The following is a 22,532-nucleotide window of genomic DNA, read 5'->3' as shown; positions in this document are numbered from 1 at the left end:
AAATCTTGATATTTAATTTAACTTTTTTTGCAAAGTTTTTTAACGAAATTAATATAAATAACTTATTTAAGGCATAACGCATTGTAACTTCCTTTATTAAATATCTAAAGCCTTAAAATATTTATAAAACATTAAAACAATTGTATACTTTTTAAATATAAACGTCCCATTTATTTAAAATATTTTGTATACAATTACTGATATAATGTGAAATATTTAACGGTTGAATAATTAAATTTTAATATATAGAGAGTTGTTAATAACTCAATATTAAAGTATAAATTTTCTAACTCTTTTTGTGGGGTTTTTATATTTTAAACTTTAAATGAACGTTGACATTTTTATTATTAAAATGTATTGAATATTATTCTTAGGAAATGTTTACTTAATTGTAGTTTGATTTATATGTCATCATTTTTTACGAATACCAAGTTTTTTTAACATTTCATTTTTCTTTTTAAGAAATTAAACATAACAGTTCATTACAAACTAATTAATTATTCTGACATTAAATCATTCTGATTATTTCTGATAAGAAAATCATCCTGATTAACAACATCATTAAAGGAAAGAGAGTCACATTGGTTTTACAAGTATTTGTCATTTTTTAACTGCTTCTTGACTTCAGCAACTTAGTTTTTATAATTTACATCTACCAACCAGTCAAACCCAATTTACAAAGTCAGCTTCAAGTTAATAATATCAATTATTTGACTGTTTTTAACATGTAATGTTTTCTAAAAACATTTTAGAAATTAAAAAAATAAAACATTCGATCTGTATAGAAAGTTGAATAGTTTAAAATAAACTATAACCATAACCTAATATATATATATATATATATATATATATATATATAATATATATATATATAAAACTTTAGGACATGCACTTTGCTATGTTTATGCACAAAGAATAACTATAAGGGTAAACTAAAAACAATATCATAATTCAATAACAATATCATAAAACTCATAATTCCACCAAATCTATCATGCATTTCATCAAATATTAAATTTTACGCTTAATTATGTAGACTTGAAAATTGTGAGGTCATAAAATTTAACCATTCTTTGAATTTGAATTTGTGTGAAATAACAAGCAAACTCAATAAAGAAGGGTTTGAATGGAATTTGAAAAAAAACATCACAATGACGTAGTTTACAGGTGTCAGACCGTTTAGACAGTATTTAACACTTAAGAATCTTTTAAAGTGTTTACACACAGGTACAAAAAATAGTAGAAAAAAATATCATTTTTATACTTGTTCACTTTAACTAAGCTACATTCAGTTTTCCTTTAAATTCTCTTGAAAGGTCCACACCACTAATTTTAAAAGTTATCAGTTTCACAATTCCTGATATTATGAGTTTCATCACTCCTTTTTATACTAGCCTAACTGGCTAAAACTGTTTAAATCCTCTTAAGTTAAACAACCAAATGTTTTAAATCACTTTTTATTATCCAAAATAAGCAAAGTGTTTTTCAAACAAGTACATATGAAAGCTCTCTTATACAGAATATTGATTAATACAAAATATATCTTAAAATACTTGTTGCAAGAAAATTTCTCAAAGCTAAACGATATAATAACAAGAGAATTTTGACAGCATAATATGTGCAAATATAACTGTTGTAATTTCTATTCTTCGTGCAGTCTTCTATATATAGACAACTTCGAGAAAGATATGTTACTTTGCAGCATTGACTTTGGTATATGTGTTGTGGCCTTTTGTACAATGTAAGATGTTACTTTGCTTGTGCAAAAAAACTATGTTGTTATACGAATTGGTTAGACAAAAGGTATTGAAGTAACATTCCTAGAATGTCTTTGTTTTTCTCACGTTCTTATGAATCATCGCAAAACTTTAAATAAAGCATTGTCCTTGAAGGATATGCATAGATAAAGAGAAACAACGCAACAAACAAAAAGTATTATTAGTACATTGCATTTAAAACGTTAGACGTTTATCTTAACATTTATTGTAGTCCAATTTAATGCAACGTTTAAGCTAGTCTATTCTTTTTAGTGTTAGAATAGGTATTACATTTAGGATATAGTTTAAACATATATTGCATCTAGCGCGTTATCCTAAATGGTCCATTTGGTAAACAATATTTCGTTAAATGTTTTTGTTAAATTTGAAAATAAAAGGTTCTTAGACAATCTTGTTTTAACACTGTGTTAAGTATTGAAACATATGAATGAGATTCCTAACTTTATCAATAGTCTCACTCGTATATAAACTAATACATTAGATGGTGCGTAGCTTAAGGAAAGTTCATTCTAAATTTTGGATGTCTTATACATATCATGTACCCATGAAGCAAAAGTATACTAGCGAAAAATGGTGATATTAAAACAAGATATATGATCGATTGTAGCGAAACAAATTTAGTTCAAAATGCAGTGACAATTTTGTAAATACTGAAAAATATATTTTAAACCGATTATAGGGGAAATCGATCTAATATGTACATATTGTATTAGTTATTAAAAAAACCCATCTAATATGTAAATATATTAAATCGGTTAAAACATCAACCAATCTAATATGTCTTGTTCACTTCAATGCTCGAAAACCCTTTTCATTTTTCGAATTTCCTCTCCTCTTGCGCCTCCATTGTTTCTTCTTCTATTCCCTGCAAAAAAACAATGAAGCTTTCTTCTCTTCCAAACCACTCACAATTGTCATTGTCGTGTCTTACCGCTATCATATCGTGTTTTAACAAGCTTATTATTCTCATCTTTTCTATATCTAAAAACATGATTATTTATTTACTTTCAATTTTCATCTTTATAGTTATATCCAAGAGTTGAGACAATGATTGGAAAACCAAATCCTAAATTTCAAATAGGCTATATTCTCTCTTTCGTCAAATTTCAATTTCAATTTCTCAATCGTTTTCTCTACGCTCATCACCTTTTCCATTTTCTCGAATGTAGTGGATTCAATGCATGTTTTACCATTTCTTGCTCTTTAATTAGGGTTTTTGTTATGTTACTAAAATGTTAAAATGATCTTTAAATAGAATATCAGGAATTGTGATAAAATCAACTCATAAACTTTTGGTAAAAAGAACTAAGAATATAATTTGGTGATTTAAATTTAAGCGTTAACTTTCTTTACACTTAAAAATATGTTTGAGTTTGAATTATATACACAATTTAACACATTTCAATTTAAATATTATTTTAAAACACCGTTTAACACAAAAAAAATATATTCATTCAATTTTTAAGTTTAGGTTTAAAATATGTCTAAGTTTTGAAACATTAATAAATTTTATTTTTCATTGAAACTTAATAATTAAAAATATATTTAACCTAAAAATAATAATATTTTTTTAATAAAAGATATAATTATATTTTATGCATGACGTAACATCGGAAATAAATATTACCGTGGAAATAATTACAGGAATACGTGGCTCATCGTTTGTGAAAATAAATAACCTTGTCAAACGGCGTCGTTTCCGGAAACTGTTCCTGCGAAACTCTAAACTTCTCGTAACGGTAATACCAGAAACACAATTTCAGAAGTGCGGGGAGAGAGGAAGAAGAGAGAGAGAGAGAGAGAGAGAGAGAGAGAGAAATGGCGAGCAGCAATGAAGAGAGGGAAGAAAGAAGAAGGAGAATTGCAGAAAGAGGTTCGGATCGCATGGCCCTAATAACGGGTCGAATCAACGCGCTTCCTCCCACGCCACCTTCTTCCGGCTCCTCTCCGTCGCATCGCAACGCCCGCCACGTGATGTCCATGTCCGTCGCTGGCGGCTTCGATTCCCATTCAGAAGAACAAAATACCTCCTCTCGCCACCAGCGTCCTCAATCATTGTCTGCAGTCGACGGTTACCACGAAAATCTCTCTGGTTCGTCTTGTTACCTATTCTGTGTTTCTCTTCTCTTTTTAATCTCGTTGCTTCATTGGGCAATGTTACTTTTATAAAGGGTGTGGTAAATTTTTTGGAAATTTTAGGTTTTCGAGGTGTTTGATAAAAATGTAATTTTTATTTCCAGTTTGCTTTCCATTTCCTTGAGATTGCTTCACTATGATACTCGATTCCATTGTGTATTGTTGCTTAAATTTAATTAGGATGCATAGACCATGCATTTTCGTTCAAATATATTTGGAAATTCAATTATTGTAGTATTTATCGTGTTTCTATTCACGCTGATTGAGAATGTGACAACTTTTATATTAACAATGTATCAAAATTAATTTTTTGTTCTTTTGCAATCTACAAGAAGTCTGTAGCAGAACATAAGTAAACATGGATATCTGATTGATGCCAAATCTAATGGAGTAAAAAATAAATGGGAAAAGGAACAATAATAAGTTGCAATAAAGTGGAAGAAGGAAAATTTGAATAAATGTACAACTTGATGTGAGAAAAATGAAGGTCTTCACTTCGAAAAATGTAAATCTATGGTTTTGGAATAGTAAAACACGTAGGAGAATCTATTTTGGCAATGATCATAACACAAACCTTGCTCATGAAGCGGTTTTAAGAGTTTTAGCAGTATCTTTAAGGAATCCAACTCTGCAACTCAGTAACTTGTGAATTGCAATATTGTTTATCCGTGATTATTTTAGCATAACCAGTTCACCTGACAGAAAATATATATTTTTCCGTTGATATTCTTCTCTTACATAAATTATCTTTGTTAACGCTGCCATTTTCTTGCAGTTACATTGTTCTAGTGTGAGCAAAAATTTTATGCTGGAATAGACACTCTGTTCATTTAATTGGATCTGTTGGAATTTGCAGGCGGTTCTGCAGATAAACGTAGAGCCGGCTTTTCTTCATCAAGGCTAAAACATCAAGGAGGTTTTAGGTATTCACACTTGGATAGATTCCAGTTCCAAACTGAAGAGGAACCTGCCAAAGAGAACTCTAATCCTATTACAGAAGCAAATAACAAAGTGTCAGATGATAGTGCCAAAGTTGAACCATCTCCTGTTCCATCAGAACCTAAAAGTTCAGTACAAAAGACACAACAAGTGAAGCAACCTCCCAGACATAAGGCTACATTTTTCTCTTCAAGAGAACTGAACTACTGCATTTTAGCTTCTGAGTCCACACGTGCCCTCAGTTCTCTGATAATAGCATCGGTGGTAGTTTTCCATTACTTGATTTCAAAGAGTGTTTTAGCCTCAAGGCCTCTTTACATCCTTTTGTTAACTGATGTTACGATTGTGCTTGCTCGCCTATACGGTGGAAAGACAATTGCCGTGGAAGAAAATGAGGGAGAAAAAGGCAAAACTCCCGGAGATGGACACAGTTGGGGAGATGCTGTAAAGCTTTTGGAGAGAGGTTTGGTCGCTTACCAGGCCCTTAGAGGTGCTTTCATAGATTGCAGTATTTATCTTGTGGTTGTTGTTTGTGGCACCTCCTTCGTGTAGCTCTGTCTGCTTCTGTTTGAATAGTAGCAATATCCCCTTCTGGGCAAGTATCTGCTTCCAAATAATTTTGTTGTAAATTCTTATTTGCTATTGTTCCTTTTGAATACTATCATTTAATTTGAATTCAGAGTCCATGGAAAGTAGTGTCAAGGTCTTTTAACTTTGAGTATCGAGTATCTCATGGGTCTAGAGGAGAATTAACTGGGGGAGACTGAGACGAAGAAATTATATCAATAAGACACTAGTTCAAATCACATCAAACATTGATATATCTTTTAATCTAAAATCTTAAGATAATAAATTTATGGGATTTCATCATTGTATTGTATAGTACTTAATTTTTTCATTTTTATCTGATATAAAACTTAAATTTCTACTTGAATTCCTAACTAATTTCTCTTTCAAGAAGGTGAGTTCCTTCTATATTGATTTACTCTCTTTCGTACATAAGTATTTTCAATCATAAATATCTCTTACTGAGTTTTGTTGTTCATACTGGATTCGTACGACTCAATTCAAATTGATCGATTTTATAATCTATTCTAATAAAAAAATTCCAATACAGTCTACTGAGTACTACCTTAACATATTTGACAGATTTTATGAATGTTTCAGCAGAACCAAAAGACTTATATTAATTTGATGTCCGAATGGTGCAACCACAGAGCATAATGGAAGTCTAACATGAAAATCATTTATACTGAATATGAGGTTTGTTTGAAATTTGAACTTGAAAATGTTCTCAAATCTTTTATATAAACAATTCCACAGTGCATGGGCATATATTATGTTAAAAGGTGACGGTTAACTCAGATGACACCTTTATGAGTAAAACTAATGATAAATAAGGTGTAAAGTTAGTTTTCACAAATTACAAACCGTAACATATAATTAATTTACTGATTTTTATAAGATTTTTTTTAATTATATCAAGAATGTGTTTTTATTAGTTGAAAGAGAAAAAATAATTATATTAGCATTGCATACCCTACTAAACTAGACTCTAACTTTATTTTATGATACCTTTGAGTATGACACAGATTATGACTTGTTTGGGGAATAATTGCGCTCAATTTTTGGTAATGGTAACAAAGAACCCTGCAATACACTGAAAAGTTATACTGTGTCAATAGACAATGATATTTTCACAATGGGATTTCCTTTATATAAAAGTTAATCCTTAAAAAACGAAGGGTGAATAATATAAAACAATTCTACTTTGCTTATTTGAAAAATAAAAACGGTGTATTTTTATTGAACAAGTTTTTTTTGAAAATAATGCATTTTCGGACAAAGTATTTTTACTCAATATTTCGAAGTGTAAGGTTGATGTTAACGTTCAACATTCAAGGAGTCATCTAAGAGGTATAAAAACGGTTTTGTTCTCCAAGTCTTTCGTAGTCATTCATCTAAATCATTCTGAAGATACATGTAAAAGACACTCTGATCTTAAAGTCACAACAATTTAGATATTAATCACGTAATTAAATGCAATCACTTATCTCCTTACCTCAAATCTATATTTATAAGTTTTGAAATGGACAATTTGTTAACAACTACCTAATTATGTTCTAATTATTGCTAATCATAATTTATTTTAAATTATTTGACATTAAAGTTAATTATCTTAACAGTTGATCGATTCGTTAGACTCTATAACCTTTATATTCCAGTGATATTGTGTCTTATTAAAAGTTAACAATTCCGTCATACCATAAACTCATGATAGTGCATGTAAATTTTGGTTCTAATGTTTGAACATATTGGTATATTTGAATTATAATATGTACCAAATTACAATATATGAAAATGTATTGAATACTGAAAACAAAAGCACAGGAATGAAGTTGTCTGGAGTAGCTTTGAAAAAGTTATTCCGAATAAATGCATTAGAGATAGTAGAAAATGACACATGAGAGCCCTATTGGAAGTACGTTAAACATCATAAATATTCCACCAAATATTTAAATAATTCAAATTTAACTAAATATAAAATTCAACAATTTATCTATTCGTTATTTGATCTACGTCAATCTTATTCGGATTTTTAACTCTATTGATTGCTTCTACGAGATCTTGTTAGAGATTTTACGGTTCATAGACAAAACAGTGTATAAAAATTCTTTTAATGAATATATAGTTTTTTTGTTTACATAATAATATATTTTACAATAGTAAACAAATAACATAATTTTATTAAATATTTAAAATATATAACACATATTTTATTCATGTGTTCTTAGGTTGATTTCGTAATAAGTAGAAATTTATATCTAATTTATTTTCACAAATGACACTATGAGATTAAATATTTACAAGCCTGATAACAGTGTTACATAATTTCAAAGAAATTGTTAAAATGATTATGATATTATCGAGTGAATATTACTTTTACAACATGAATTTTTAAATCTAACACATCAATAAAAGTAAACAACAAGATACACTTTAACCATGCCACTTATAATTTTAAAAATTTGAAAAATAAAACAATATATTAGTAAAAAGTTAAAAATAATACAAAAAAAATTGTTACATATCCGTACAAAATAATATATAATTGATTGAAGTTTCTTTACAAATTACACATATTTCTTGAGTGAAATTTCATTTAGAATAAACTTTTTAAAAATGTGAACATTTCAAAATTATATATATATATGTAACTTATTAAGTTATGAAACATAGAATTAGAAATGAATAGAGTTATTAATTTATGAAAGTTTTGTGAGATGATATTGAGGGTATAAAGTTTCTCTGGAATGGAGAGAATCGAAAAAGAAAAAGCATGTATTTTAGAGACATCACAATCAAGCATGGCACAATCAATGACCAAAGTGAGTGATTCCATCAGAAGAGGGTAAGTGGGGCTTAGAGTAGATGTCCCAAATTTCATCCTTCCCCAATCAATCAATAATCATATTCATGGTAACTTTCGTAGATATATCTGCAAATTACTAACACTGTTTCTTTTTCTGTTGCATTTATTGAGCAACCATTCGGTTGAGTGCTTTTGCACCTTCCACCTAATGCTATTACACGATCAATGCCACTCTCTGACTTAGAGAGACATACTGCACGGCTATTCTTGAAAATAATTCATCAATCTAAATGTTAAATTAGATAGGCATGAAATATAAATGATAAAGTTAAACATTATATATAAAAAAATAATAAAATTAATGTTTTGAAGTTTTTGATTTAAAATGGTTAAAAGTGGTGTATAGTATCATCGTCCAATCAGCTTAGAATGGGATGGTCTATTCAGTCAGAAACATTCAATAAACAATCCAAAGATCGGTTGGTCAACATAGACGGAATGATCGTCTTTAAACAACGATTCAGATTGATTATTAACTTAAACCAAAACGAGATCATTGTTAGTTAGGTCGTGATTAGACTGACGCTAATCTGAAACTCATTTCGAAATCAAGTTTGAGAGAGTGAGGTAGGTTGGTTGAATTTATTATGCATTTATTGTTGAGTTTATCGAATTTTTGCTGACTTTGATATTTGAGTATCTTCTGCATGAAATTTTATCCAATGAAATGAAGGATAAACACTAAGACCAACAAGCAGAAAACTTGTAAAACTTATCACTTACCCCTTATAACCAAACAAGTAGTACTAACCTATGATATGTGAGTTGAATTGAAATCACATTTATATAATTTCTTTAATGAACTCTTTGGAAAAAAAATCCAATCTCTAAAATTAGAGATTTTAGAACTAATGATTTATTTTGGTAACCGGTTTAATTCCAACAACAACATCATCAGAATAACAGCTGTATAATTAAACCTTGAGGGGAATCATGCCAATGGATTCATGAGATTTTGGGTTAGAAAAAAAGATATTACATACCATTATTGGGTTTTGATGTCTTTGAAAGGGTCACTTGAATCTAAATTATGTTTTGAATTTATGAAAAAAGTACAGTGAGGAGGGTTTGTCTCCAAATTTGGAAGGCCCTTGTTCACCTACTTGATGGGTGAGGAAAAACATTTGGGGTTAGACAGTTTGGTCCAAAGGGTATGGGAAGGTATGGTTGCTGAAGGACAGGCATTAAATTTCATGTGCCCCACTGCAGCAGTCTGAGATGCATCAGAGGTGGGTAAGATAAAAGGGTTAACGAATTAGGATGCAAGAAAATGGCTCCTGTAGCTTTTACTATTCAAGTTTTTTATCCTTTTCTCCATGGATTACTTTCTCACATTAAATGGAAGACTCAGATTCGGTTGAAAAAGAAGCTCAAGAGAAAGAAAACAGATAGGTTGGAAGAAAGAGGAAATAAATTCCAAGAGGGACAAGTGAATGAAGGTTGGATAGCACTTGCACATCATCTTCACAGAGCACATGCTTGGTTGCAGTAATTACTTTTTTTTTTCTCTTCTGTATATGCACATATCTTGGTCCCAGAATACCAGGAGCTGCTGGACCACCATTCAAGTTGGTTAATGATTTTGTTGGATGATCATCACTGGAGGAATTTTTTTCATAGAGAAATAATGATATCCTATTTTGTCACCATCTTGTAATGTTATAGAACATACACAAGTAACAAGAACACTAGTGCTCAAACTTAAGCATATACCATCCTAACCAGAAAAAAAAAAAGCATTCCCAGATCACTGTCAGGTTACAAGTGTGAATATAATGTTAATATTAAGAACTGAATTTTAAATTTAATTTAAATCTAGAAAACCATACTGATAAGATATTGTGTGAGTCAAATCTTCACAAATTTATCTTTTGTACTATTCCAAAAAAAATCATTCATAGATCACTGTTATGAACAGAAAATTAATGTTAAAAAGTAAACTTTAAATATAAAAAACCACACTGATATGATATTTTCTGTTTTTATCACGTCTTTATGTATTTGCTTTTGTACCATTTTAAAAGATCTCTTACGAACGTAGATATCTTGTGTTTCAAAATATACATAATAATTCTGAGAAAAGTGGATGATGGTTTGAGATCAGAATGGTTTTATGAATAGAATAATACATATGGGAAGAGAAATTATATATCCTTAATTAGCACTTCACTTCAGAAACAATTAATCTCAAAACTTTCGGCTATAAAGATACGTGTTTTCCAGAAAGAAAGAAAGAAAAAAGTGTGTTTTAAGCATTTTGGAACAAATGCTTGTGCTCTGGTTATAATGTGCAGCTTCTTTATTGTTATAGTGAAAGTTGTTTTTGTACATATGAATTGACAGGACCCTGACTCCAAAGCTTTTGCTAACGAGTCAAAAGGTTCATCCAAATTCACCATGGAAAGAAAAAGAAACTCTATATCAGCAACACCTATTTCATCTATGATGAATATGATGAAGATGGACAGAAGAAAGAAATGGAAAGATGAGAGAGAATTTAACTTCCATAGCTTCTAACAGTCAAAGAGATTAACTAATATAACCAGAGCTCTCACCGTTTGTACAATGCATCACAGTTCATCTGAGAAAAAAATGAAAACGAGTTCATCAAGACTACATGATGTTACTTTTATGGTTTATCTCCAAATCTTCATGACCCATTTGAATTTTGGCAAGGATCTTGGAGGGTGCTGCAAATCTAGCTGAGAATGAGCGAGAAACGTTATCTGGGTCGGTGGAATAGCCATCATCGAAGTTGTGTAAGTAGGAGGTAGGATCATACTGAACATGGAACACCGGTGAAGGTCTAAAGAATCTTCTTCTCTCTCTCTTTATCTTCCTCCACAAAGCTTTCCAGCTTCCCATCTTCAATCTGGTCACGAATTCGTTCGCACACACAATGGGATCGTAGCCAATTCTCTCATAGCTTTGCCAACTGCTGTTGCTTATGGTGCTTAGACAGTGACAGTTTTCAAGGTTCATGGTGTACAGAACCAGTAGCACAGACAGAGAAGAGAACCTTGGGAGCACAAAATGGTTTAGGGGACCAAGGTGTTTGAAGTGCATGCACTGAGGCTATTTATATAATCACAACATCACTCCCTTCTTTTTATCAACTCATCACCACCACCTCAGCACACCATGTACTTACAACAGGATAGGATCAGAAAAAGAGAGTCAAAAGTACTGTCAATTATAGAGATAAATATGTGTAATTCCTATGTATTAAAAGGCGTTTCTGACTAACATATAAATTAAAAAGTGTTAAATAATGTAAATAGTTCGTGTTTTAATTATTGAATGGTATATTTGAAACGGATCAATCACATGTTCTTGTAAAAAAATTATGAAAACATTTTTCCTATTTTTAACTTTATTTTACTTATTCCGTGAATCAGCGGAGTGTTTTTTCTTTTTTTGATCCCAAGATCAACTTTGGTCGATCGATCCGAACGAAAGACTTTATTAAATGGAGAGTTTGATTGAGATAACACATATTAAAAGATAACGTAGATATCTTAAAATTAAAAGATAATCCAGATATCCTAAAATTAAAAGATAAGGCAAATATCTTAAAATAAGCTCAAGTAGAATAAAAATCTCGTATGAAACAAAAAGATAAAAACAAGTTTAATTCGATTGACACATAAGAAAACTTAATACAATTAATTTAAAAAGATTATATTAATTCGTTTTCATGAAACTAAAATATAACAAAAGTTTAAAACAGAAAAAAATTACAATTAGTACTAAATTATAATCCCAACAGTGTTAATATTTCTTTGTGATGTCACGAATTACATCACTTTTTGAAATTGTTTCATGGCTATGTTTCTATGTTGTCCCATGGGCCAGGGGGTATAGTTTGTTCAGTAAGTCACATTGGAGCAACATAAACAATAAACAAAACAAAGAGATAATTATTTTATGCAGAGAAACTGCTGATTCAAACACCTAAGTCCTATCCTATGAATTTGATGTGCCAGAATGTCATAAACAATACGGTTATGCTATAATAGCTTTTTTGTGTTTTCGGGTTCACATGGAGTTCTAAACAAAAGGTAACCCTTGTAATAAGCAACGATTTGAGGAATTTTTTATGTCTTTTTGATGCACAAGTTTTCTGGTTCAGTGTAAGACCATAAGACCACCCTATAAATAAAGGTTGGTCGGTGCTTAAGTGTTTGAGTTTAGGATTTAATTAATGATTTCAAATTTTTAAATGTGTTTAAGTCCTTATAATATGGTCCTTTGGTTTGTACAAGTGTTGGTTTCAATTTCACTTGCTTTTGAATCAATGTGAAAAAGTTACTGTGTGCTAATCCGATGTTGTTTTGTTGGCCCACTTTATATTCCCTCGTTACCCTTTTCTTAGACCATTTTTTTTATGTCACTGCCCAATGGTGCTTCTTTCTAAAGGTATTTTATTATTGTTTGAAAATAGCTTAAAAGGGGGAACAAATGAAGTTGAAGAAAAAAGTAAAATTGAAATTATTCATGCACAAAAAAGAGGTATCTCATATTGCTCTCAAATGTTTGCTGGACATTAAATGGAAAAGAAAGTAAAGAGGATAAAAAGGGAAAAAGATTAAAGAAAGAAGAGAAAAGGAGAAAACAAAAGACAATCTATGAGAAATGTTGTTTGTAAATATTACATGTTACTTTGTGGTTTTATGTCATTTTCTCCATTTACATTTTCCTTTTTTATTAAATGTCAAGTAAAAATCTTTAATTTCTTCAAATTATCACATGTTTAACTTGGGCATCGGAGTACCTTTTGCAGGTATCTTCTTCCTCCTGGAGCACGAAGGTAACCATCAGCCAAGACCGACATGATTGAACGGTCCAGACTGAAAAAAGGCAAACAGCCCAGGCGATCCAAACGTTCGGAGACGAGAAAGACACGTCAACAGGTTCGTCTTTCGGTCCCAAAAATATCTTGGTATGTTTTATTATGTGTTTGTGAAATTATAAAAATGAAAAAGTATTATAATTTCTTTATTTCTTCATATCCCAATTTTAATCATATTTATTTTTTTTCAGCATTGCCAAACAAATCCTTCATGAGAGAGAAATAATCTGTGGTTGCAATTTTGATTGAAGACAAAGTTTGATCAATCTGAATAGCCATCACTTCATGTCTTACGTATCTAATTTCAAAGCAAAATTACTAGCTTGTTTGGAAATAAAGCAGGACTAAGAAGTTGATGAAGAAAAAGGTGAGACTGATTTATACTCACAAAAAAGGGAAAAAGTTATCATACGATGCTCGCAAAAGTTAAGTGGACCATTAATTGGGAAGGAAAAAAAAAGGTTAAACAAAAAAGGAGAGAGATGATCTCTCAGTTTTGTATCTTTCTCTCCATCATCATTTTTCTTATTTTAAAATTAAATATGACTTGATGACAGAAAATTATACAAAAATGGGATCTGATAAATAAAGGGTTAAATATGCTTTTAGTCCCTAAACTATTGGTCGTTTCTGGTTTTGGTCCTTCTTCAAAAAAGATACAATTTGGTCTTCATTCTTTTCGAAACCTTAGTTTTAGTTCTCGAAACTTTGGTTTTAGTCTTCGAAAACTAACCTCGAAAACTACCAAATTTTTAACGGTGTTAGTTTTCGATGACTAAAACCAAAGTTTCGAAAAGAACGAAGACCAAATTGTATATTCTGAAAGAGGGACGAAAACCAGAAACGGCCAATAGTTTAGGGACTAAAAACATATTTAACCCATAAATAAAATAAATAAAAAAAATAAAAAACTTAGTTATTTTGATGATTGAAATGTTACAATAATGATGGTGAAAATACAATCATTGGAAGCAGATCCTAATATCATTAACCATATTACAGTATGTGGCCATTGATTCTTCCAAACTTGAATGATGTCATTTACACAAGTATGCATGCTGCATGTGGTGGAAGACAGAGATGTTTTGAGGCTTCACCATGTTTGTTCTCAGTCCTTCGGTTCATAATTGAAATGAAAAACAGAGTCAGTAAAGCGAAGAAAATAGTGACATAGTGTATTACGACCCCACTAAGCAAATTAATGCCATCAAAAGCTTACCTTGTAAATACAGTGTTGAAGAATAATTGCATGGCTTTTTGTATTCACCAAAACCTCACATGCCAGTATTATCTGTTGGGATTTTCACATACACAACATCACCACATTCAGAACATCAGGAACAAAGATCATGTTTCAGATCCCATATGGAATCATAATCTAATAATAACAATAATAATAATAATAATATATAATTGAATGAAAACTTGGAATTAGCTTAAAGTTTATATCGAAGAACGTATTATATGACCATTCGATCAATCATGTACGGAGTGGTTGACCATTTAGCAATGATAAGACTAATAAATTAATTAGACCACAAATAAAATTAATTATTGAAAATAATTAGATTAATCCTAAATTAAATTATTGGTGTATGGACCGTAATTAAACTCGTCATAATAAAAATTTTATAACAAAAGTCTATAAATTCAAGTTTAATATTTAGGTAATTGATTATTTTTATTATGTATTTATTGTCTAATTGTTCTGACGAACACTAACTTAAGTGTCACTGTATACAGAATGATACAAATAGAATTGATGACTGACAACTTAAACTTATAGTCAGAAAATAATTTATGTAAAGAGACTCAACCTCTTTCCCCGAAACATAGAGTTTATTAAAAAAAAAGTGTGTGGTCAGTCATATGTAGTATTTGATTTCATGTTATGTAGTATTTGATTTCATGTTGGATATGTCTAGTTTTTGCATCTTCTAAAAATATAATAAAATTAAGATAAATAGTAGTGAAATTCAATAAGTAATGATATTTTATTTTCAGTATAATGAAAAAACAAATACAATTTTAGTAAAAAATATAGATTTAAATTTTTTAACAGTTTATTCAAGATTAATTATTAAATACTTCAATTTTATTACCTTAAACGTAAGAGGGATGGGAATGCTGAGAAAGCCGAATTCGCCAGCGACCTCAATAACGGTATGAAAGTAGACTTCACCCTTCGCCATGTCCTCCAGCAAATGGGCCACCTCGTTAGACGGAAGCCCACTAAACTCCAGATCACCGTCCACGTTCGTTGAGGCCCAACCTCGCACGTGCCACCCCTCCGATTCCACGTGACCCATCTTCTTTCCCCGATACTTCACCCCGACGTCCACGTCCGCCAGGTCCAGCCAGTACATGCCGCGGTTCTTCACCACCACCGACAGCGTTATCCACACGTCCGCGCCCACCGGCGGCAGCGGGTGCACCCTCACGCGCTTCACGCTCATCCGTTCTATCTTCAGCTCCGGACTCCACGGCCACAACACCAGCGACCCCGCCGCACAAACCACCATCGCCACCGTCCACTTCAAAAAGCAAAAACGTCTTAAAACGACGCAGTTCGACGGAGATGCCTTCGCCATTGCTTCAGTTTAACTCACATGAACTTCGCTAAGTAACTATATACTCACTACTTCGGCGTAGATGAAGGGTTTCACTTACGCTCATGTTTTGTTTCATCTTAGAATGCTTGTCTTGTCGCCGTGCGCGAAATTGTGCTCCGCTTTCTCTTTTGTTTTACTTACGTATGCCACTGTTTCTTTGCTACTAAAGTATGTTTAAATGGAAATTTCCTGTTTTCTTTCAATATTAGAGGATAGTTCATCTCTATTTATTCATTTTTCATAGGCACAACAAAAAAAAATGGAGGAAAGGAAAGAAGTAGCAAACAAATTTTCTTGCAATAAAGACTTCGTTAATCCTAAAATTCTGATGTATGTTTATAATCTGACATCATTAGAGTTTTACATACAACAACGATGTGATTTGAATCCTAAACATATAAGGAGGTAGAAATAATAGAGCTTGAATAATGAATCAAATAAACTATGTTATATGTCCATAGATGCTGAGACAGGACACGACATAAATGTCCCAGAATAGATCAGATGAAATCGTGTCACTGCCAGCATTAAAGAATGAACAAACCAACTAAAACAATAAAGAGAAAGAGAAAGAGAATGTTTTCTCTGGTGCTGGTGTGGCTGCATTTTTCTTATCTCTGTCGAAGAGCTAAAAGACGAGCTCTCAAATCATCATAATCCGGTAGATTCGGATGCACATGCCTTGCACCACCCTGCATTCCAGATTCTAAGGAAATTGTTCGTATATGCCCTTTTGATGTTTCCACAGCAGTGTTGGGTTCAGAAGGAAGAGATTTTCCTCTGACATGTGGGCTTCTACGCCTTCTGGTTTGCTCAGTATCATGTTCTGGTTGTTGAGAAGGATAACGTTTTTTTCTGTCTGAGTTCATTCCACCTGAATCTGGTGTTGTTGCAGTGTCAGAATGTGTTGTTTTCTTTGAATCACTTTTGTTGGTCTTTTGTTTGATGTAGGGAGGTGGAATGCGCCAAAAGGAAGAAATTGGCCTGTTGGTTTCAGCTTTTTCAACTTCATCCTCAGATATGCTTCCCAATGAACTTGAACCGGTACCCTTTCTACCATCATTAGATGACAGACTTGTTTCATCATCACTGCTACTGCTTTGATGAATCCATGAGTCATCATTCAAATCCTTCCTTCCTACTCTTTCCTTTTCTTTTGATCCATTGAAATCTTCCCCAGGCTTCCCCTGAAACCATAACCATTATAAATTTCTCTTATGTTGAAAGGACTAAAATATAGGATTAATCATGTTTTTTTTTCTCTAAACTATAAAAGGATTTTGGTTTTCATCTCTCTAAGTTGGACGCAGTCTACAAGTTTTCCTCTTGTCAACATCTTAAAGGTTAACACTCTTGAATGAGAAAGATTGTATTCATGCATTTTTTAATATAGGATCAAGATCAAAGTTTGAGATACAAATGAAAACCAAAATCACATGTTATAGTTTACTTACCAAAGAGATACTTAACCCTAAAATATATGATCTCTCTTGTCTTGAAGGGTTAAAATACACTTGATCTAATTACCAATTCAAATTCATGTTTTGGCTGAAACATATGCTTATTGACTACATAGACTTACTTCACGTACTGACGACTGTGTATAAAGTCTTTCTCTAAGAGACTTGTCATCCCATTCTATGGAGAACTCATGTGCTATATCATATAATAGTCCAATCTTCAGTTCTCTTGTAGGTGGAACTTGCCTCAGCCTCTCAACAAACTGAGGAAAGTAATTGTTTACGTTTTAAGAACAAAAAGATGTCACGAAGAAAATTCAGTAATCTATCCAAGTAATGAACATGTATTTATGAATGTGCGTGTTATAAGGGTGAAGTCATTGATTTACCTCTTTGTTTATGTAAGGTTCAAGAGAATTCCCATATTTTTCGGTAAATAATGTTCTGAGCTCAAGCAATTCTGGCAGATCACCAAATCTTGCAGCAGCATATATCAATGATGGAACAGCTTCCTTGCATTCATCAGGGCAATCACTGTTCAAGGAGATTAAAAGATTATCAACACAAACTCTCGTTAATGTATTGTGGCTATAGAAGAGAAAGAGTAAAATATAAATGACTGAAACACAAAAATCAACTTGAAATTCAATGTTGTTTCATGTTCAGTTCATAATGTTAACTCTATCAAGTAGGAGGTTCACTAGAAGATACAATATCAATGATACTTAAGTCCAACCATACAAGAGATTGACACCACTTTTTACCTAAAATTTTAAAAGGTCTTCATTTTTACATGTTACTTCACTTTTTCATTTCTATCTGATATAAAACTTGAACTCATGTTTGGATTCTCAACACACAAGCCCCTCATTATCATTACTTTTGTGCATGTATGGGAAGTGAAGAAAACACAACAATATTCCAGTGCATATGAAGAGAAACATACTTGTACTTAGCCAGGTATTCAACATGAGGTAATATGCACCCAACAAAGTTTTCAACGAGTTCATAGCAGGATAACATTTTCTGCTCTAACAGAAGTCCATTAGCCTGCTTCAAACACAGAGTCAAAACTGGTGTAACTTTAACAGCATACAACATCGCATGCACAAAATGGATCAATACAAGACTTATACCAATCTCTTTTTTGAGTCTTAGTTGAAAAGTGATTGCATATTCAAAATTGAAAACTATTATGCAAATTGTACCCTTGTATATGCATCGTATTCGAGGCCAAGCCTTAGAAGCTCTGCGATGTCACTCTTCAAAAACTTCAGCACTGCTTTCTTCCTATTCTGTATTCTCTCCAGCCGAATTTTCAAAGCCTTCACGTAAGACAAGCTGGTTTTTTTTTAAGTAAAACACAACCAAAAATCAGTAAGAAAAGAAAAATGTTCCTATAAAAGGTTGAGAGGAAAAGTAGCAGAGTGTACCATTTTGAATAGAACCTGGGCTTCAATAGCCACCGAAACATTTTGTGTCGTAGAATCTGAAAAGACCAAGTTTGCTGAAAATGGAAAATGACTTTTGTTGGGTATCTTAGATGCTGTGTTCTTGTTAAATAACTAAAAGTATAGAATCTAAAGATCAAGTTACGCAAGAATCAGCATTGAGGAGGCCTCAAAGAAAAGAAACGGAGAGGCTAATCACTAGGGGTAAAATAAAAAACCACACTAAGAAAGAGACCTCAACAAATTATCCTAAGAGCTAGGAAATCTAGAGAGAAAAAGGGCATCTTAAGTCTGCAAGATTAACCAATAAAAAGGTTGAACAGCTGAGGGAACATATATATATAGAGAGAGAAATCTAAGTTATGACTATAAGAGTTATATATTCAGTACGATGTGGCCAACAAAGGATGTTCCAAGCTTGTCCACCAAGGAACAAAAAATTGAGGCCAAAAAGACAGTAGCAGATTGGTGAAAAAAAGGGTCTTAACTTGAAGCTTGCATGACAGTTAGATGGAGGACGAGAGAAAAAAGAAACAGTTATGAAATTAGCTGTCAGTTTGGTACTCTGAGAAATTGCATGTGCATAAGAAAAGGGGAAAGGAAAAACAACTTCTGTAAAGTAGTACTTTTCTTTTATGTACGTGTGACAGTTACCAGTGTTGAAAATGATTTACCAGTACAGTTAATAAACATCATCAATTAGGATTAACATGGTTCCAATCTATGTTTGTTCTAGTAATAAGCATCTACTTATACTTATAACAGTGAATTATAGGACTATCGGGTGTATCAGAACTGAACCAAAAGCATTGACTGACATTACAAGAATGAAATTGAGATGTTACTCTGATAAATGAAAGAATAGTGATCAAAACTAAACTTTTTTTTTTTTATTTTTGCCATCATTTTAGTTAAAAGGGTGATTCTTATTTTGTGTTATGTAAAAGATTATGACCTCCTTTAACATGATCATGGCTTGCTGTCAACAGGGATTCAGAAAGTGATGTATAATGAAAGATGTCACAAGCAATGACAAGTTAAAGTTGGCGTAAATTTGAGGCCAGGGACAGGTAGGGTATGTTCATGCATTGAATCAAATATTGTTTATTTCTTGTTCAGTAATTCATCAATATAGTAATAGAAAGCATGGAAAAAAAGAAGCTACAAAGTCACAATGAATGAGTTTCTTTTTGCGTGCTCCTTTTTCTTACTGAGAAATTGGAGTCAACTTGCGTGACCCTTGACTTGATCCTTGTTCTTTATTCTAAAACTATGCTTATTAGATTCCTTTTTTAATGTTCACTTGATCACTTTGCTTGGTGACCAAGAATACTCAGGCTTTTCTCACACATGAGGATCATAACTGATGCAAAAACTCAAAAGGGTGCAAGCTTTTTTGCATGATCTGAGGGTACGTTGTTCTGAGGTTCTGTTGCGGTAAACATGCTAAATGATGGCTTTAATTGTGTGTCACATGAATGAGTATATGCTTTTAATATCTAGAGGTGAACTTTAACATTATTCCAATATTTTTATAAAATAAAGTTTACACTCATTTATATACTATAAAATCGTCTATCACGAAAAACTAATGGAACAACTTCTCTGTAAAAATGACTCACTTTAATAATACAAATTTGGAGACCAAATTCAGTTCAAACAATCTTATGCTACTAAAAGGAAAAAAATTGTTAATAATTTCTCACATAATCGATTTGTAAAATAAAATTTACATTTATTTATATAATATATGAAATCGTCTTATATTTAAAGAAGACTATTAGCATTTAATCGACCAAACTTCTACTAATAACTCTCATGTTAATAACAAAATTTGGAGGTCAAATTCAATTTAAACAATCTTATGCTACCGTAATTTTTAGTTATTTTAATGAACGAAATAATATTATGATAAGCTTTTTATATATAATTATTTATATAATAATAATAATAATAATAAATAATGCTATTTTTACAAATGGTTAAGTAATTGTAAACTGATTATATAATTAATATTAATTGTTAATATTTTAAGGTATTTCATAGAGTTTATTAAAATTGAAGAATGTTTCAATTTGGATAATTAGTAAATAAGGAGAACTCTAATAGTTTATTAGTTTGATTGAGAAAAAACTATTATTGAAAATCCTTACATAAAATTTATTGAAATAAAGAGTATTATGTTATTTTTACTATAAAAAATTGTTATCGTATTACGTGATTTAATAAAAATAATGTACATTTTTCGACAAAAATTAGATTCTCATTTTTTTTCCAGCCATAATAATGTTTTTATGAGAAACTTTATTAAAATTCATTATTAGGTAAGGCCGAAAAAGACAGCGAAGCCGAGGAATGTTTGTAGCTTTTGGCAAGTTGTAAATTTATAATGTGAATGCTTAGTAACAAATGTCAATATGGCTACGGAACACTGAATGATGTGCTTGTCTGAATTCTGTTTCATCAGTCAACTTATGACTCCTTGGAGTGCAAGGAGCTTCCAAAATTATCAGCATATGTTTCGACCACTTCTGATAATCCTCAGTGTCTTACTTATACTTAGTTAGAGACTTTCTTAATTAATTGTAAATTATTTTTATTTTTAAATTGTGTTGGAAGTCGCACGTCGATTATAGATAAAGTTAATTTAAGATATATGGATGCAAACTTTACAAATTGATTTTATAGGATGAGTTAAACTATCAGATCATCTATTAATGTTTAGTCTTATCTACAAAATGTATATATCTCAAAATGAAAAGATATGTTGAAAGTTCTACGTCAATTAAAGATAAACCAATTTAAAATAGGGTTAAATATGTTTTTAGTCCCTAAACTATTGACCGTTTCTGATTTTCGTCCCTCTTTTAAAATAAGGTACAATTTGGTCCTCATTCTTTTCGAAACGTTTGTTTTAGTCCTCAAAAACTAACACCGTTAAAAATTTGATCCTCATTTAATCAACAAAACTAGACTAAAACCAAAGTTTCGAGCACTAAAACAAACGTTTCGAAAAGAATGAGGACCAAACTGTACCTTATTTTGAAAGATGGACGAAAACCAGAAACGGTCAAAAGTTTAAGGACTAAAAACATATTTAACCCTTTAAAATATATATTAATGTGAATTTCATTTTATAAATTAATTTACTGTGCTTAAATTTAATTCACGTACCTACCAAAATATCTACTTCGGGAGAGCTATTTTGGAAAGTATTTCATATATTTTGGAAAGTTTTTTCTATAAATATTCTAAAACATGTATTCTGAAAGTCAATTTTACAAAGGTAAAATGCTCATTTTGAAAATTTGAGTGGGTGAGTGAAGAAATTATGGAGGTGCAGAGTGAAAGGTTTGTCATGTGATAATTGAGCCCAATCAGTCTTGTTCTTTCTGCACCAAATAAAAGCTCAACTTTTATATTTATAACAATTATATATGAATTATTTCATTTGTTCTATAAAAAATAAATTCTTATTTTACTTATATCTTTGAAGGTTATATGCGTTGAGTTTTAATGGGATTTATAAAGTTGTATTCTTTCTATATGAGTTAAGTGTTGAATTTTGAAAAATGAGAACTATGGTGAGTGTGACTTAATGTGATCCACATATATGATCTGTATTTTTACTAATTTTTAAATATAAAAAAGTTTGTATTTAAAATAGTATAAAACTAAAACGAATGTTCACAATAAAAATTAAAGCATGATAAAATAGTATGATAAAAAACACAAACACATAAGTGCCACAATGCCTATATCTTTCTCAAGTAATAAACAAACAAAATTTTCAATTCAAACATAATATACTTTAGACATTTTAAATTATTTTACTTTTTAATTAAATTTATTAAGTAGTAACCTATGATGG

General features: G+C 31.2%; 4 protein-coding genes and 1 long non-coding RNA gene across 6 annotated transcripts; 2 read left to right on the top strand and 3 right to left on the bottom strand.

Moving 5' to 3' along the window:
• Positions 1-3,517: 3,517 nt before the first annotated feature.
• Positions 3,518-5,545, top strand: LOC124824054 (uncharacterized). Its single transcript, XM_047296419.2, has 2 exons — positions 3,518-3,870; positions 4,771-5,545. Exons 1-2 carry the CDS (start codon positions 3,597-3,599, stop codon positions 5,403-5,405), a joined length of 909 nt encoding a protein of 302 aa, XP_047152375.1. The 5' UTR covers positions 3,518-3,596; the 3' UTR covers positions 5,406-5,545.
• Positions 5,546-10,899: 5,354 nt separating this feature from the next.
• LOC124824055 (uncharacterized) lies at positions 10,900-11,268 on the bottom strand. The gene has a single exon (XM_047296420.1). The coding sequence runs from the start codon at positions 11,266-11,268 to the stop codon at positions 10,900-10,902; it is 369 nt and encodes a 122-aa protein (XP_047152376.1).
• Positions 11,269-14,029: 2,761 nt separating this feature from the next.
• On the bottom strand, positions 14,030-16,015 carry LOC124824075 (uncharacterized). The gene is made up of 3 exons (XM_047296441.2): positions 15,241-16,015; positions 14,358-14,429; positions 14,030-14,252 (listed from the first exon to the last, which is right to left on the bottom strand). Exons 1-3 carry the CDS (start codon positions 15,727-15,729, stop codon positions 14,247-14,249), a joined length of 567 nt encoding a protein of 188 aa, XP_047152397.1. The 5' UTR covers positions 15,730-16,015; the 3' UTR covers positions 14,030-14,246.
• A 141-nt stretch (positions 16,016-16,156) lies between these two features.
• On the bottom strand, positions 16,157-19,609 carry LOC124824074 (uncharacterized). 2 transcript variants are annotated; one of them, XM_047296438.2, is made up of 6 exons: positions 18,644-19,609; positions 18,419-18,551; positions 18,157-18,260; positions 17,600-17,744; positions 17,333-17,473; positions 16,157-16,937 (listed from the first exon to the last, which is right to left on the bottom strand). In XM_047296438.2, the coding sequence occupies exons 1-6, from the start codon at positions 18,682-18,684 to the stop codon at positions 16,362-16,364; spliced, it is 1,140 nt and encodes a 379-aa protein (XP_047152394.1). In that variant the 5' UTR covers positions 18,685-19,609; the 3' UTR covers positions 16,157-16,361. The 2 variants fall into 2 exon arrangements, with proteins under 2 accessions (XP_047152394.1, XP_087958751.1); XM_088102625.1 differs by lacking the exon at positions 17,333-17,473.
• LOC148191546 (uncharacterized) lies at positions 16,657-20,159 on the top strand. The gene is made up of 2 exons (XR_015783116.1): positions 16,657-16,794; positions 19,651-20,159. It is a non-coding gene; the product is annotated as an uncharacterized LOC148191546 (long non-coding RNA).
• The last annotated feature ends 2,373 nt before the right edge of the window (positions 20,160-22,532 follow it).

This window comes from Vigna umbellata, chromosome 11, assembly GCF_029865625.1.
Source record: "Vigna umbellata cultivar VRB3 chromosome 11, Vumbellata_1.0, whole genome shotgun sequence".
Taxonomy (NCBI): Eukaryota; Viridiplantae; Streptophyta; class Magnoliopsida; order Fabales; family Fabaceae; genus Vigna; species Vigna umbellata.
This window is presented reverse-complemented; position numbering and strand designations above follow the sequence as displayed.

Coding starts and splice junctions, on each gene's coding strand:
- LOC124824074 (XM_047296438.2), bottom strand. CDS start 18,684: ATGTTTCGGTGGCTATTGAAGCCCAGGTTCTATTCAAAATG. Junction 18,261..18,418: donor AATACGATGCATATACAAGG/GTACAATTTGCA, acceptor TGTTTGAAGCAG/GCTAATGGACTTCTGTTAGA. Junction 16,938..17,332: donor CACAGTCGTCAGTACGTGAA/GTAAGTCTATGT, acceptor TTATGGTTTCAG/GGGAAGCCTGGGGAAGATTT.
- LOC124824055 (XM_047296420.1), bottom strand. CDS start 11,268: ATGAACCTTGAAAACTGTCACTGTCTAAGCACCATAAGCAACAGCAGT.
- LOC124824075 (XM_047296441.2), bottom strand. CDS start 15,729: ATGGCGAAGGCATCTCCGTCGAACTGCGTCGTTTTAAGACGTTTTTGC. Junction 14,430..15,240: donor CCATCCCTCTTACGTTTAAG/GTAATAAAATTG, acceptor AAATCCCAACAG/ATAATACTGGCATGTGAGGT.
- LOC124824054 (XM_047296419.2), top strand. CDS start 3,597: ATGGCGAGCAGCAATGAAGAGAGGGAAGAAAGAAGAAGGAGAATTGCA. Junction 3,871..4,770: donor TTACCACGAAAATCTCTCTG/GTTCGTCTTGTT, acceptor TGGAATTTGCAG/GCGGTTCTGCAGATAAACGT.